This window comes from Syngnathoides biaculeatus, chromosome 7 (assembly GCF_019802595.1).
Source record: "Syngnathoides biaculeatus isolate LvHL_M chromosome 7, ASM1980259v1, whole genome shotgun sequence".
In the NCBI taxonomy this organism is placed as follows: Eukaryota; Metazoa; Chordata; class Actinopteri; order Syngnathiformes; family Syngnathidae; genus Syngnathoides; species Syngnathoides biaculeatus.
Genome location: NC_084646.1, coordinates 10,977,368 through 10,991,883, shown reverse-complemented (window position 1 = coordinate 10,991,883; position 14,516 = coordinate 10,977,368). Strand labels below are relative to the sequence as shown.

Sequence of the window (14,516 nt, the reverse complement as noted above, 5' to 3'; positions counted from 1 at the left end):
GTTTTTAATGCAAAATTTTGATTTTAACAAATGAACAAATTTTTGGTGCTTTCCAACAGAACCCTTCCCACACAAAATCCATCACGTAGTCCCGTTTTCTCACGAGCACGAATCTTTGCTGCCGACATAACTTTTCATGGCTACATTTTGAAAAGATATATATATATATGTTGGCTTCTAATAAATCTAGTGATAATATATTAGATTCACGCAACGCAGCCGCTAGCGAGGCACCGTAGCACACATGCTAGGCTAAGCTACGCTAACGTAACGCCGCCCGTCATTGTGCCCAACGGGGGGTTTTTTTCCCTCCCCCGGAAGGTGCCACAGATGCTATTTTTTTCTACCAGAGAGAAACATTTTTTAAAAAAAGATTTGACTTTTTTAATGTCTTCCCTTCCCACTTTGTAATTTAAATCTCGAGCGCTTTTAGCGGGGGGAAGCTTCTGTAGTTTTGGGTGACGCAGAAGAGTATTTGCAAAATGTTTTAGTTTTTTTTTTTTGTGTGTCTTTTGTGAAAGTTGTTTGCGTTTTGTGTGTAAATGTCAAGATGCTCTTCCAAAAATATTCAAGGATTTTGTAAAGCTTTTCTTTTAGTAAAAAAAAAAAAACCCAAAAAAAATTTCACACCAGTTTTTGTCTTTTCAGTGTCAAAGTGGGGAAAAAAAATGTAAAAAAAAATTGCCCTTTGAAAAATAAACATTTTAGATTTTGTAGTACAGTACAATTTCTCTCAAAGCTGAAAAACTTTTGACTTTTAAATCAGAAAAAAAAAAAATCAGAAAAAGGATTGCCCCCCCCCCCCAACCAGATGGTAATAACCATAATAATAAGCCATATGAGTGCATTTCAGCTTTACAGATGCCTCATCTATAGCGGGATGGTCATTAGGTGGAAAAAGGAGAACATTTGAGCACAGGGCCACCATTTGAAGAAGCGCCGACGAACCAACCAAGTTTGCTTCTTGTGAAAAAAGCAGCAACGACGGAAAGGTCAGCTTGACAGGTGCCGCGTCCCCTCCGGCGGCCGCTAACGACGGGGTTCCGGTCCAAGCACGGACAAGTTTTCACTTGACGTCCAACCTGACTTTGATGTTCATGGCGGCGAGCTCGGCCACAAAGTAGCGGAAGACGTACGGCACGGACACCGACTCCACCGAGTCGCTCTTGCCGCAGAGCGCGCAGACGGTGCGGCGGTGGCGCGTGGACGACCAGGCGGGCGGCGGCCGCTCCAGCAGCGGCGACAGCAGACTGCCGCAGTCCACGCAGACCTGCGCCACCGAGCGGTCCGAACAGTTGAAGAGGCGGTCGTGCAGCAGGAAGGACGAGCCGTGTGCCAGGAGGGCGTCGCGCTCCATCTCGCCGAAGCGGATGCCGCCTTGGATGTTGCGGCCGCCCACCGGCTGGTTGGTCACCTTGTCGCGCGCCCCCGTCGTCCGAACCTGCCCCCCAAAAAGATACACGAAGACGTCGGCCCGGTTCGGAAATTTGGCAGGGTAGAATCTCCAGAAACGGGGAACAAACAAACCCAGGCGAGCCGACTTCCTGTGCGGGCTACGCTAACGGGCAAGACAACACGTCCGTGTCGATGGTTTGAGCCCGGAACACGTTAAAAGCGGCGGATACTCTTTTTAGCTCTCGTCTTTGGACAAAAGTCCATCACCAATTTGTTGTCGCGCGCGCCCGTCGTCCGAACCTGCCCCCCAAAAAGATACACGAAGACGTCGGCCCGGTTCGGAAACTTGGCAGGGTAGAATCTCCAGAAACGAGGAACAAACAAACCCAGGCGAGCCGACTTCCTGTGCAGGCTACGCTAACGGGCAAGACAACACGTCCGTGTCGATGGTTTGAGCCCGGAACACGTTAAAAGCGGCGGATACTCTTTTTAGCTCTCGTCTTTGGACAAAAGTCCATCACCAATTTGTTGTCGCGCGCGCGCCCGTCGTCCGAACCTGCCCCCCAAAAAGATACACGAAGACGTCGGCCCGGTTCGGAAACTTGGCAGGGTAGAATCTCCAGAAACGAGGAACAAACAAACCCAGGCGAGCCGACTTCCTGTGCAGGCTACGCTAACGGGCAAGACAACACGTCCGTGTCGATGGTTTGAGCCCGGAACACGTTAAAAGCGGCGGATACTCTTTTTAGCTCTCGTCTTTGGACAAAAGTCCATCACCAATTTGTTGTCGCGCGCGCCCGTCGTCCGAACCTGCCCCCCAGAAAGATACACGAAGACGTCGGCCCGGTTCGGAAATTTGGCAGGGTAGAATCTCCAGAAACGAGGAACAAACAAACCCAGGCGAGCCGACTTCCTGTGCAGGCTACGCTAACGGGCAAGACAACACGTCCGTGTCGATGGTTTGAGCCCGGAACACGTTAAAAGCGGCGGATACTCTTTTTAGCTCTCGTCTTTGGACAAAAGTCCATCACCAATTTGTTGTCGCGCGCGCCCGTCGTCCGAACCTGCCCCCCAAAAAGATACACGAAGACGTCGGCCCGGTTCGGAAACTTGGCAGGGTAGAATCTCCAGAAACGAGGAACAAACAAACCCAGGCGAGCCGACTTCCTGTGCAGGCTACGCTAACGGGCAAGACAACACGTCCGTGTCGATGGTTTGAGCCCGGAACACGTTAAAAGCGGCGGATACTCTTTTTAGCTCTCGTCTTTGGACAAAAGTCCATCACCAATTTGTTGTCGCGCGCGCGCCCGTCGTCCGAACCTGCCCCCCAAAAAGATACACGAAGACGTCGGCCCGGTTCGGAAACTTGGCAGGGTAGAATCTCCAGAAACGAGGAACAAACAAACCCAGGCGAGCCGACTTCCTGTGCAGGCTACGCTAACGGGCAAGACAACACGTCCGTGTCGATGGTTTGAGCCCGGAACACGTTAAAAGCGGCGGATACTCTTTTTAGCTCTCGTCTTTGGACAAAAGTCCATCACCAATTTGTTGTCGCGCGCGCCCCGTCGTCCGAACCTGCCCCCCAAAAAGATACACGAAGACGTCGGCCCGGTTCGGAAATTTGGCAGGGTAGAATCTCCAGAAACGGGGAACAAACAAACCCAGGCGAGCCGACTTCCTGTGCGGGCTACGCTAACGGGCAAGACAACACGTCCGTGTCGATGGTTTGAGCCCGGAACACGTTAAAAGCGGCGGATACTCTTTTTAGCTCTCGTCTTTGGACAAAAGTCCATCACCAATTTGTTGTCGCGCGCGCCCGTCGTCCGAACCTGCCCCCCAAAAAGATACACGAAGACGTCGGCCCGGTTCGGAAACTTGGCAGGGTAGAATCTCCAGAAACGAGGAACAAACAACCCAGGCGAGCCGACTTCCTGTGCAGGCTACGCTAACGGGCAAGACAACACGTCCGTGTCGATGGTTTGAGCCCGGAACACGTTAAAAGCGGCGGATACTCTTTTTAGCTCTCGTCTTTGGACAAAAGTCCATCACCAATTTGTTGTCGCGCGCGCGCCCGTCGTCCGAACCTGCCCCCCAAAAAGATACACGAAGACGTCGGCCCGGTTCGGAAACTTGGCAGGGTAGAATCTCCAGAAACGAGGAACAAACAAACCCAGGCGAGCCGACTTCCTGTGCAGGCTACGCTAACGGGCAAGACAACACGTCCGTGTCGATGGTTTGAGCCCGGAACACGTTAAAAGCGGCGGATACTCTTTTTAGCTCTCGTCTTTGGACAAAAGTCCATCACCAATTTGTTGTCGCGCCGCGCCCGTCGTCCGAACCTGCCCCCCAAAAAGATACACGAAGACGTCGGCCCGGTTCGGAAACTTGGCAGGGTAGAATCTCCAGAAACGAGGAACAAACAAACCCAGGCGAGCCGACTTCCTGTGCAGGCTACGCTAACGGGCAAGACAACACGTCCGTGTCGATGGTTTGAGCCCGGAACACGTTAAAAGCGGCGGATACTCTTTTTAGCTCTCGTCTTTGGACAAAAGTCCATCACCAATTTGTTGTCGCGCGCGCCCGTCGTCCGAACCTCCCCCAAAAAGATACACGAAGACGTCGGCCCGGTTCGGAAACTTGGCAGGGTAGAATCTCCAGAAACGAGGAACAAACAAACCCAGGCGAGCCGACTTCCTGTGCAGGCTACGCTAACGGGCAAGACAACACGTCCGTGTCGATGGTTTGAGCCCGGAACACGTTAAAGCGCGGCGGATCTCTTTTTAGCTCTCGTCTTTGGACAAAAGTCCATCACCAATTTGTTGTCGCGCGCGCCCGTCGTCCGAACCTGCCCCCCAAAAAGATACACGAAGACGTCGGCCCGGTTCGGAAACTTGGCAGGGTAGAATCTCCAGAAACGAGGAACAAACAAACCCAGGCGAGCCGACTTCCTGTGCAGGCTACGCTAACGGGCAAGACAACACGTCCGTTCCGATGGTTTGAGCCCGGAACACGTTAAAAGCGGCGGATACTCTTTTTAGCTGGTTCAAATGTCCATCGGCGATTTCTCCAAACGAGGCCTAAACACGGACTCTGCGCTGACGCCCGATCCCAAACGGTTGATTAGCGGACTGCTTCTGGCCCCCCCACCCAACGTCGGGGCCTACCTGGAACTTGTCGGACACCATGTGCCTCAGCCGCTGGTAGTAAACCACGCCGACGAAGATGTCGGCCTCCAGCTCCAGGCCGCTGGTGCCGCTGTAGAGGCGCTCGGTGCCGTAGTAGTTGTAGCCGCCGGCCCTCAGCATCTCGCCGAAGTAGTCCAGCGCCGAGTCGTCCTCGGAGAAGGCGAAGGGCGTGGCGTCGTGGCCGCGGCCGTGCAGGGCGCCCGACTTGCCCGCCATGCTCTCGATGAGCATGCCGATGGTCATGCGCGACGGGAAGCCGTGCGGGTTGAACAGGATGTCGGGGCTGACGCCGCTCTCGCTGAACGGCATGTCCTCGGCGGGCCACAGGCGGCTCAGGATGCCCTTCTGGCCGTGGCGGCTGGCGAACTTGTCGCCGACGGTGGGGTTGCGCGGCACTCGCACCGTGATGCACGCGCGCTTGAAGGAGCCCGAGCCGGCGTCGTTGCTGCAGATCTTGACGTTGTCCACCACGCAGGCCTCGTGGCTCCTGCGGGGAAGGGGCGGAAACGCGTCGGCGCGGCTACGGCTCGGAGATGGCAAAATAATGGCCCTCCCGAGACCTTTCATTGGAGGGAGGTGCGACTCCACGCGCTTCGCGACTGCCACTGATTTTCGACTACTCAGATGGTTAAAGGGGCTCAATTTGGCTTTCAAATTTTCCCGTCAAAAGCTGTGAGGTTAAAAAAAAAAAAAATGATTTGCGAAGTCCAAACTATTCCATCAAAAAAAAAAAAAAATCTTTTGTGCGGTTATGATATTTCGCTCTCCTACTGTGACCTTTTGACCTGTGAAAGCTTGATCAGGCGAAGCCTGAAAAAAAAAAAAAGAAGGGACGTACTTGTAGAAGGTGACGAAGGCCTGGCCGGTGTTCAGGTTTTGGTAGCTGTAGTAGGGGTCGCCGTAGCGCAGGACGGCGCCCACCGGAGGAAGCCCGTCGGGGTCCAGTCGCCCGTTGACCTTGGGGTCACCCGGCTTGGCCCCGAACACCACGCTGTCCTGGCCCCGCGCCCTGAGGGCCAGGTCCACCATTTCCGTCTTGTAGATGCAGCCGTGGGCGAAGCCGCGCTCCCACGACGACTTGTTCACGATCTGGCCACCGGAAAAAAAACTATTTCAGTCAGGTAGCGACGGGCCTTCGTCGTATTTCTGTAGAAAGACGACACCCACGATTCCTAGCTGGAAGCTATCCTCGGTTGCCTATGCTCAAGGCCAAATTGATAAAAGTAGTGGTTTGGTGCCGAAGAATGATATTGAAGCCAGTTGACAATTTTCACTTGGACATAAATAGTGCTTTGGTGACATCTACGGTGAAATGAATTGAGGAGTTCCATATATACAAATATTGCTCTGGCTCCATCTTGGGTGAGTTGAAGAATTTCATTTGGACATAAAAAAAAAAATACTTTGCTCTCATCTATTGGGCACTGGCGGCAATTACAGGATACGATTTTCTTTTTTTTTTTTTTGGGGGGGGGGGGGGGTTTCAATCATTTGGGGAAGTCGTTCCCTTCACCAACCATTGAAACTCACTTAATGTCGTTTCAAAGTGCATTGTGGGAAACGGGTTCCCGAAAGCACTCGCGGCTCACCATGGCGTCCTCCATGTCGTAGCCGGTGTAGGAGATGACGGCCACCACGGCGTTGGTGCCGCTCGGGTAGTCGTCCAGCCGGTAGCGGTCGTACATGGCCGGCCGCACCAGGGGGCTCTGCGGGGTCTGCAGCCGGTAGAGTTTGTTGTCCGAGCGCTCCAGGAAGGCGTGGAGAGGGAATCCCATCGTCTGCTTACCTGCAGAGGGTGCAGGCGCAGAGTCACGGACGGGGTGGCGCCAGAGAAGCCCGTCTGACACCCGGACCGCTGCCTTTTCTCAAAACTCAGCACGTCGCTTCTTTCTGCCACCGACACCCGCCGGTGCCTGTTCCTGACACTCCACCATCTAACTAACCCAAGTACAACCCACTCATCGGATGACGATACACGGTGGTGCCTCTTCCTGTCACTCACCCACCCGACACTGCTATGTGTTCTTGTCACAAGCCACCCCCCAACTGAGATCTAGGGTATGCCTGTTCCTGTGCCAGTTGTACCTAACCCTAACCCACTCCCTCTTAGGAGGTATTCCTGCCACCCATCTCATCATCTAATAACAGTATCTGTTCCTTGAGGCATACACATCGGGCACTGGTCGATGTTCCTGTTCCTACCCATCTAATAATGACACTGGTACAAGTTCCAGCTACCCACCCCTCTACCACAGGTCGTTCCTGTTCCTGGCACTGGGACACGTACCTGTTCCTGCCCAATCACCCGTATGGCAGCGGCACTGGTGCCTGTTCCTGCGTACTCACCCATCTGGCACTGGTACATGTTCCTGGGGCTCTGATTGTGGTCCGAGTAAGGTATGAAGTTGGCCACTACGCTGAGCATGCTGTGCGGGAAGAGCTCCCGGTGGGTGCTGACCCCCGGGCGCACCTCGGCCTCCGTCACGGCCACGTCGGCGTACAACTGCTCCATGGTTCCGATCAGCTCCGGCTGGCCCAGCGCCAGGTTGCGCACGGGGCGCACCAAGCGGCACGGCGTGGTGAACAGGAAAAGGCCCGGGTACAAGCTCGCTTTTCCCGTCTTGGGCACCAGGACGATCTCGGTCCAGGGAGGGACCTTCTTCTCCTGCAGGACCTGAAAGAACGCCCGCGCACAACTGTTATTGTGAATTGATCAATTCATAACTGTGATTGTTCTAATTTGATGCATTTGTCACTAATAACAAACTATTTAAAATAACAATACATATTTGAAAGGGTCAGATGAAGTTAAGGTCCATTTTACAGTACGAAAAATTACTGTAAAATTGTGAGAAATTTCAGATAAACAGAAAATTCCCAGTAAATTTGTGCAAACTCCAAAGTAAATTCCTTTAAAAAAATAAGAATACATTTGTCAATTTCTAGAATATTCACAGCAAATTTTGGGACAATTCCTAGGAATTTTTTTTTTTTTTTTTTTAGACAAAGTAAATTCCTAGATTAATTTCTTGAAAATTCCCACAGACATTTCTGCAAAATTATCCGTGAATGTGAAAATTCACAGTTAATTCTTAGGTAACGCTGGGTAAATCTCTCGAGAAAATGCTCTCTCGGTTTCCAGAAAATTCACAGTAAGGTTCTGCAAAATTCATGGTCAATTTGGAATTGGAATTTCAGGGTGCAGTTCTGGGAATTGCACAGTAAATTTGTGGAAAATTCACCGTAAACTTCCCTTTTTGCGGACCTACCTTGAACCTGCGCAGCGAGTCCACCAGCCCGGGCGCCATCTCGGCCTCCACCCAGCCCACCACGGCGCCGTCCAGGAGGACGGGGTAGCAGTCGGCATAGGGCCGGGAGGGGGCGGCGTCGGCGGGGGCGACGCCCAGCGAGCAGAGCAGGGCGGGCAGCGTCACGGTGGGCAGCGAGCGCGTGACCACCTGGCAGCTGGCCGTCATGTGGTTCATGAGGCCGCAGGGTTCACCGTCGGGCGTGTGCACCGGGCACAGGAAGCCCCACGACTCGGGCAGCAGCTTGCGCACCGTGGTGGTGCGCATCTTGGCGAAGGCGGCGCCGCGGTGCACGCAGCGGAAGTGCGACAGGTAACGGATGAAGTTGAGCTTGTCGGCCACCACGCACAGACCCGTGTTCTGCAGCAGGCCCAGACCTGAGGGCCACGGTCAAGGGCACGTTGTCAACCCGCCGCTTTGCCGACAAAGTTAGTCCGAAGGCCAATTTGGCAGACGCGAGGCCGGCGCCACCCACCGGACTTGGAGCTGAGGTTCCCGGTGGCCAGCAGGTACTCGAAGGGCTTGGTGAGGTCGTTGCCCAGGTCCAACATCTTCATGACGCTTTCCGCCGTCCATCTGCCCCTCAGGCGACTTCCGCGCTTTTCGAACGCCAACTTGACGGACACGAGCCACGCCGACATCCTCTCCTGACATCATTTGATCGTTACCGATTGACCAGATGACGTGCGCGGAAAGACGTTTCGCTGACCTTGAGGAACATGAGGTAGAGCTGACCCGGCGTGAGGACCTCCTGGCAGGCCACGCCGTCCGGGTTCTCCTCCAGGCTCTCCTGCTTGGCGAAGCTGAACAGCTTGCGGGTCATCAGGCACAGGAGCCGGAACTTCTCCAGGCCCGTCCTCAGGTGGATGCAGACGCACTGGCTGCAGATAAAACACCACCCGTGACTGGGGAGCCCGCCCCCACCCTTGCCCCCGCCCGCCAACCGGGTACACGTACTCCAGCAGGAAGTCGGCGCACTCCTGGTGGCTGTACCACTCGGGCAGGTTCATCTTAACCCGGAAGCGCTGGCCCAGGTAGTCCAGGACTTGGGCGCGCGACGTGCAGCCGCGCTCCGCCACCAGGCGCAGCATCTCGCAGGCGCAGCTGCGGTACAGCGAGTTCTCCTCCACGCCTTTGATCAGCTCACAGAACATCTCGAAGTCGCTCATATCCACCAGAGCCTGAAAGACAAAAGACCGAACGAGTCGAGGACACCCGGAATTGAAACGCTGACCCGTCATTTTCTTTCTCCCCCTGCGGCTGCGGCTTCCGGAAATTCCGGAAGCTCGGTATCGGCGGCAGAAGCCCGAGCGGGGTGGCGGAACGGCGGCGGCGGCGCTGTCAGGACGGGACAGTTGTAAACCGTCTCACAGTGCACTCGGTTGACGGGCTGTTGCCCTTCCTGAGGCAGTCCAGCGGGAACGCGGGGGCTGTTCGCTGCGCCTGGGCCATTCCTGGACTTCAACAACAGCTAGCTACGGCGCTAAGCTAGCGGGGCAAAACGTCAGCACGTTCCACATTTGGCGACGCCAACAAAACCCAAAAGAGCGCTCGCACATTGTGCCGCGCACGACGCTACGTTATCGGAAGTAAACAACTAGAAATGAACCCGAGTTGTGATTTATTTACATTGTCCCATGTGACCACCAACATGGCCGCCGACATAAGCTAAGCGGGGGTGCGGTTAGCGCGAGTATATTTATTGTGGAGAGGACAAAATTATGAATACAATAAACGGGGACCCTGATCAATTACTCTATCATTATTGTTGATTTGGGTTAATTTGACACTCACCACTTCATTTTTGCAGCCATACTTGAAATTCTTCCTTTCAAATTGCAACTTTGTATGAAACCCTAAACCTGGGTCCAGACCCTAAGTTGAAATACTTCACCTCGCCCGAAAGCCCAATTTGACATCCTCGGCCCGGCTTCAAACGTCAACTCATCCGATCAGGGGAAGGAGTGCGTCGTGTACCTTCAGCGCGAAGCCCAGCGGAAGAAAGAAGAGTTCCTTCTGGTAGATGAAGTTGAGCATGACGGTTCCGTTTTCCAGGTAGTGAAGGTTCATGTTCACCACGGTGTGATCCTCCTTCACGCAGCGTATCGACACACCTGTCGGGTGAAGGCGTGAAAACATGCGGGGAAGAAAATGCACAAAAATAACAAAAAAAAAAAAAACTTTCACGCTGCTGGGGGGGGGACTTCTTCCCCTGATTGGTGTTTGTGTCAACGGTTACCAGTCCAGAATGCAAGGACAGACCCGGCAGCAAAAGGTGCGATAAGAGTCTCAGAGACAGCGTGAAAGGGTATAAAATACTCTGAACAGGGCTGACTTTTCCTGCCATTTGACAAGTCACACCACATGCTAAGGCCGTCTCATTGACCCCTCCGTGGATATTGCGCAATCCGCGTCGCTGACCAATCAGAGGCCAGAGATCTGCATAAACCACGCCCGTTTTTTGCTCCCGCCATTTTCTCAGACAACATTGCATGGTCCAGTATAGGTTTAGTTAGCGTTTGATCGCGTATTTGGGTTATTGAACAAAAAATATGGTTAAGAGGTGTCGTCACGGACTTTGTAATCGTGACGACGGGTATCCCGAAAGGCCAGTCGGTGGGAGTTGGATTCGTACCCTTTCCAAAACCGAAGACCCGGTACGAAAAATGCCTTCGATGGATCAAACTTTGTGGAAGACCCCATCGTCAACTAAATCCATCTAATATCAACCGGAACACATATGTTTGCACGAAGATATGCCCTAAATTTGATTTTTAATACACGTCTCGTATAAATGAATGAGACGTTCTTCGCTAGCATAACACCGCTGCGTGTGAACCATTGACACACTTATTCTTTGTCGAGCGATATTTAGTGATGATCGGACTGCGCAAACGTGTCGCTTTCTTGCCGGCTCGCGGCCGAAGCTTAACCAGACTGTGTTTGCACAAAGATATGCCCTAAATTTGATTTTTAATACACGTCTCGTATAAATGAATGAGACGTTCTCCGCTAGCATAACATTGCTACGTGTGAACGATTGAATGAAATGAGAAGCACGGCGTCTCTCTCAGTTCAGAGTGTTTTGTATTGTATTTGCCATTTTTACTGTTTGTCTTACGTCAGCGCACGTGGCGTGACGTCACTTCAGGGGGGCCTGGTTAAGTGCCCTGTACGGAGGGGTCAATTATGGGAAACGACGCAGGGACCACGCACGCAGCCCAAAAAAAAAAAAAAAGCCCCTTTCGGCGCATGTGACGTGACAGTCCCCCCCCCCCCCCCCAATCTTATTTTTCTGTGTTGGCGACACCCAAGAGGCCCGGGTAACACCCGGGTAACCAATGCCCCGAGCGGGAAGGGGCACACGATGACATTTTTACACTGCCATCGACTTAGAGAATGCGACTTGGGCATTATGATGCAGCGTTACCGCCTTAAAGTTTGAGCAAATACCCCAACCGTGGGCGGATTCTGCGTGAAAAGCAGAGCTCGACTGATCCCGGATATTTTTTGGTACGATTGTTACGGGCGGCGCGAAAGGGGCCGAAGAGAGGACGAGGTTGACTACCATACTGCGTGTAGCCTTGGCCTCGACTCTTCCACTTGGACCGAGACATGGCGACGGGGTAGTTCCTCCGCGGCATGACCAGCATGCGGATCACCTTCTCCATGCCGTTGATGATGAAGTAGCCGCCCATTTCCTGAAAGAAGCGCCCGATTACTTTGAAACGCCGTCCCCGACCCCGACTTTAGGCGCAAAACCAAAATCCGAACCCTTTCTTGAAACTAGAAGTCAAAATCCAAAGCCCAAGCCAGTCACGGACCCTCTGGTTGAGACGTTCACCAGTGATCGAAAACCTAAGCCAGGTTTGAAACCCTAACTGTTCTTTGAGTCCACGACCTTCCTTTAAAAAGTACGCAAACCCTTGAAAAACACAAACCGCAATTTGAAAAACAGTTGAAACTCAAATCCCTTTTTTTTTGGACCGATTAGCCTTTGCTTTAAGCTCGAACGTGGACTTCCACCCAGCCATTATCTCGCGCTTTGCTGGGTCGGGTCTTTGGGGAAGCAGCCTCAGCAGGGATAGTCAGACTTCCCTTTCCCCAGCCACTTCTTCCAGCTCTTCCGGAGGGATCCCGAGGCGTTCCCGAGCCAGCCGAGAGACGGCGTCTCTCCGGCGTGTCCCGGGTCGTCCTCGGGGTCTCTTTGCGGTGGGACGTACCCCGGAAAACCTCCGCAGGGAGGCGTCTGGGAGGCAGGAGTGGCCCCTCCCGGGTGACCGAGCTTCTCACCCGTCCTCCAAGGGAGAGGCCGGACACCCTGCGGAGGAAACCACAATCTAACACCTCGACTCATTTCAAAACCGTTCACCTGATTCGAAACTCTTCCCGAGACTTGACAACATAACTGGGTGTAATCCTTCTAACCCGGACTTGGAACCCCAATTCGAAAAAATCCATTTCCTGTCTCGAAAGCGTAATCCGGGCCGGACCCCAGACTGTGGAAGCCCGTCCCGGGTTTTCAACCCTCGCAAGCTTACCTCGGCCTCCTCGTGGTGGCGCACGAGCTGCCGCGGCGTCATCCCGCGCAGGTTGCACACGCGGGACTTGACCATGACGGGAAGTTGTCCCAGCGACTGCTTGATGATGCCTTGGGGGACGCCGTCCACCGCCCAGCTCACGTCCGCCTGCCCGCACGCACTCGAACCGGTGAAAGGGGCCGCCGGGTCACCTCTCCGCCCGCCGGCGCCGCGTCACTCACCACCAACTTGCCCCTGTACGTGCAGCGCCGGGCGCGACATTCGGCCGGGAAGACCCTCATCTCGCGGCACACGTTGCCCCTGGAGACGGCGGGCGGGTTGACGGCGGCCTCCACGAACGCCAGGCTGATGCGCTCGCCCTTCAGCGAGAACTCCAGCGGCGGGATTGCCTGACGGCACGCGGGCGGACAGCGGACACTTCATTAGGAACGCGGCAGATCCGCCGTCGCAGACTTTTGCATTTAGTCGACGTCTGACCCGTTCGTTTCAAATCGGTAAAAAAAAAAAAAATGACTTTTTTTTTTTCTTTCTTTCTAAACATGAGCTAAGACATGACAATATGAGATAGACATGCAAAATGTCCCCCCCCCCCCCCAAAAAAAAAAAAAAAAAAAATGGAGAATCCACACCAAACGTTAATTCGACTGTATGAGGGGACGACTCCCGGGTTCGGGACAGTCCTACCAGGGTTCGGGACCAGGCCTGTCCGCCAAAAGACAAAAATTGGAAGATAACTGACATCTATTACAACTGCAAAAATGATTATATAAGTGGGGACGTCACGTCAACAAGGGTAATGTTTTTCCATCCATTTACTTTTGCCGCTTACCCTCACGAGTGCCGGAGCTTACGCCAGCTGTCAACGGGCAGGAGGCGGGCAGGGCACACCCCCAACTGGTCGCCGGCCAATCGCAGGGCACATAGAGACACTTTCACAATCACACCTTGGGGCAATTTCGAGTGTCCAATTAATGTTGCGTGTTTTTAGGGATGTGGGAGGAAACCGGAGCGCAAACCCGGAGAAAAGCCACGCAAACTCTGAACCCGGGACCTCAGAACTGTGATCAGCTGATCCACTTCAAGTGATTTTTTTTTTTTGAATTGTAAAAAACGGGCGAACTTGCGGCAGTCCTCATGACGTTTACAAACGAAAGGCGGGCCACGAAAGTCCACCGTGCGTCGAACTTTTCGCCCGAATCCAAAGTTTTAAACCTTAACGAACCATTTTGTGAAACTGTAAAATTTGCTTCGTTCTTATTATAGTGACAGATCAAGTGGAGCTGAGGTAGATAAATTCGGCTCATGTTTGAAAGGAAGACTCAATAAAAATAAGAGTTGGAAATTGGCGTGGGCGTAGGTATGACACTTTGGAAAGTGCGGCTTCATACGCATTTACCCCTTTCGTCAAAATAAACAAACGATATGAGTATTATATGACTATTTCAGTAGTGAGTTGGTTAGCTAGCTAGCTAGCTAGCTGGTGATTTCTGCGCGATTACCTGCACGACGCGTCCGATTCCATCGCCGACGGCCTGGTCGAAAGAGTCCACGTGAGCTTTGACCAAATCCTGCACGGCTCGACACTGGCTGTCGTTGAGCTCGCCGAAGCGTCCGTCGGTCAAGTTCTTGAGCGTGGGAACTTGAGCCACGTCGGCCCACTCGTCCGAGGCCTCCATGCTTGTTTACCACACGTGCGAGCTCGCCCGGAAGTGCCGCTGACGGAAGCCCGACCGCGACGCAAAATTTACAAGTAAACATTAAGTCGACATTTACGCGACATTTCGTCACATGGTGGTGACTTTCCATCTGTTTTAAAGCAGTTCAAAGATGACCATCGTATAGTTTGTCCCGATACAGTTGCTGTACATTTTCGCATGAAGTTTACGGAAGCCGAAAGTCGCTTGCCAAATTTCGTCTTTTGTCGTCGCGGTGGTGGACTTGGTCGAGCTTCTGCCTCACAGTTCTGAGGACGGGAGTTAAAATCCCTGTGACGTTTACACGTTGCCTCCCCCCCCCCCCCCCGTGCCTGTACTCTGGTTTATTCTCAAAAACATAATTTCATTGGAGACTAAATTCTCCCTTAGATG

The 14,516-nt window shown here is 53.3% G+C and overlaps 1 protein-coding gene across 1 annotated transcript; it reads right to left on the bottom strand.

The window, feature by feature from the left end:
• Window positions 1–33: 33 nt before the first annotated feature.
• Window positions 34–14,393, bottom strand: polr1b (RNA polymerase I subunit B). Its single transcript, XM_061824087.1, has 14 exons — window positions 13,929–14,393; window positions 12,651–12,818; window positions 12,430–12,576; window positions 11,457–11,589; window positions 9,866–10,002; window positions 8,846–9,069; window positions 8,598–8,769; window positions 8,364–8,535; window positions 7,850–8,265; window positions 6,927–7,254; window positions 6,170–6,366; window positions 5,419–5,669; window positions 4,560–5,067; window positions 34–1,441 (listed from the first exon to the last, which is right to left on the bottom strand). The coding sequence occupies exons 1-14, from the start codon at window positions 14,103–14,105 to the stop codon at window positions 1,067–1,069; spliced, it is 3,405 nt and encodes a 1,134-aa protein (XP_061680071.1). The 5' UTR covers window positions 14,106–14,393; the 3' UTR covers window positions 34–1,066.
• Window positions 14,394–14,516: the final 123 nt, after the last annotated feature.

Bases quoted from the DNA above. Each gene is read 5' to 3' on its own strand.
- polr1b (XM_061824087.1), bottom strand. From the start codon at position 14,105: ATGGAGGCCTCGGACGAGTGGGCCGACGTGGCTCAAGTTCCCACGCTC. The intron at 9,070-9,865 runs GTACACGACGCA...TTTGTCTTTCAG, and splicing joins CGCTGGGCTTCGCGCTGAAG to GCTCTGGTGGATATGAGCGA. The intron at 8,770-8,845 runs GTACGTGTACCC...TTTTATCTGCAG, and splicing joins TGCGCCGACTTCCTGCTGGA to CCAGTGCGTCTGCATCCACC.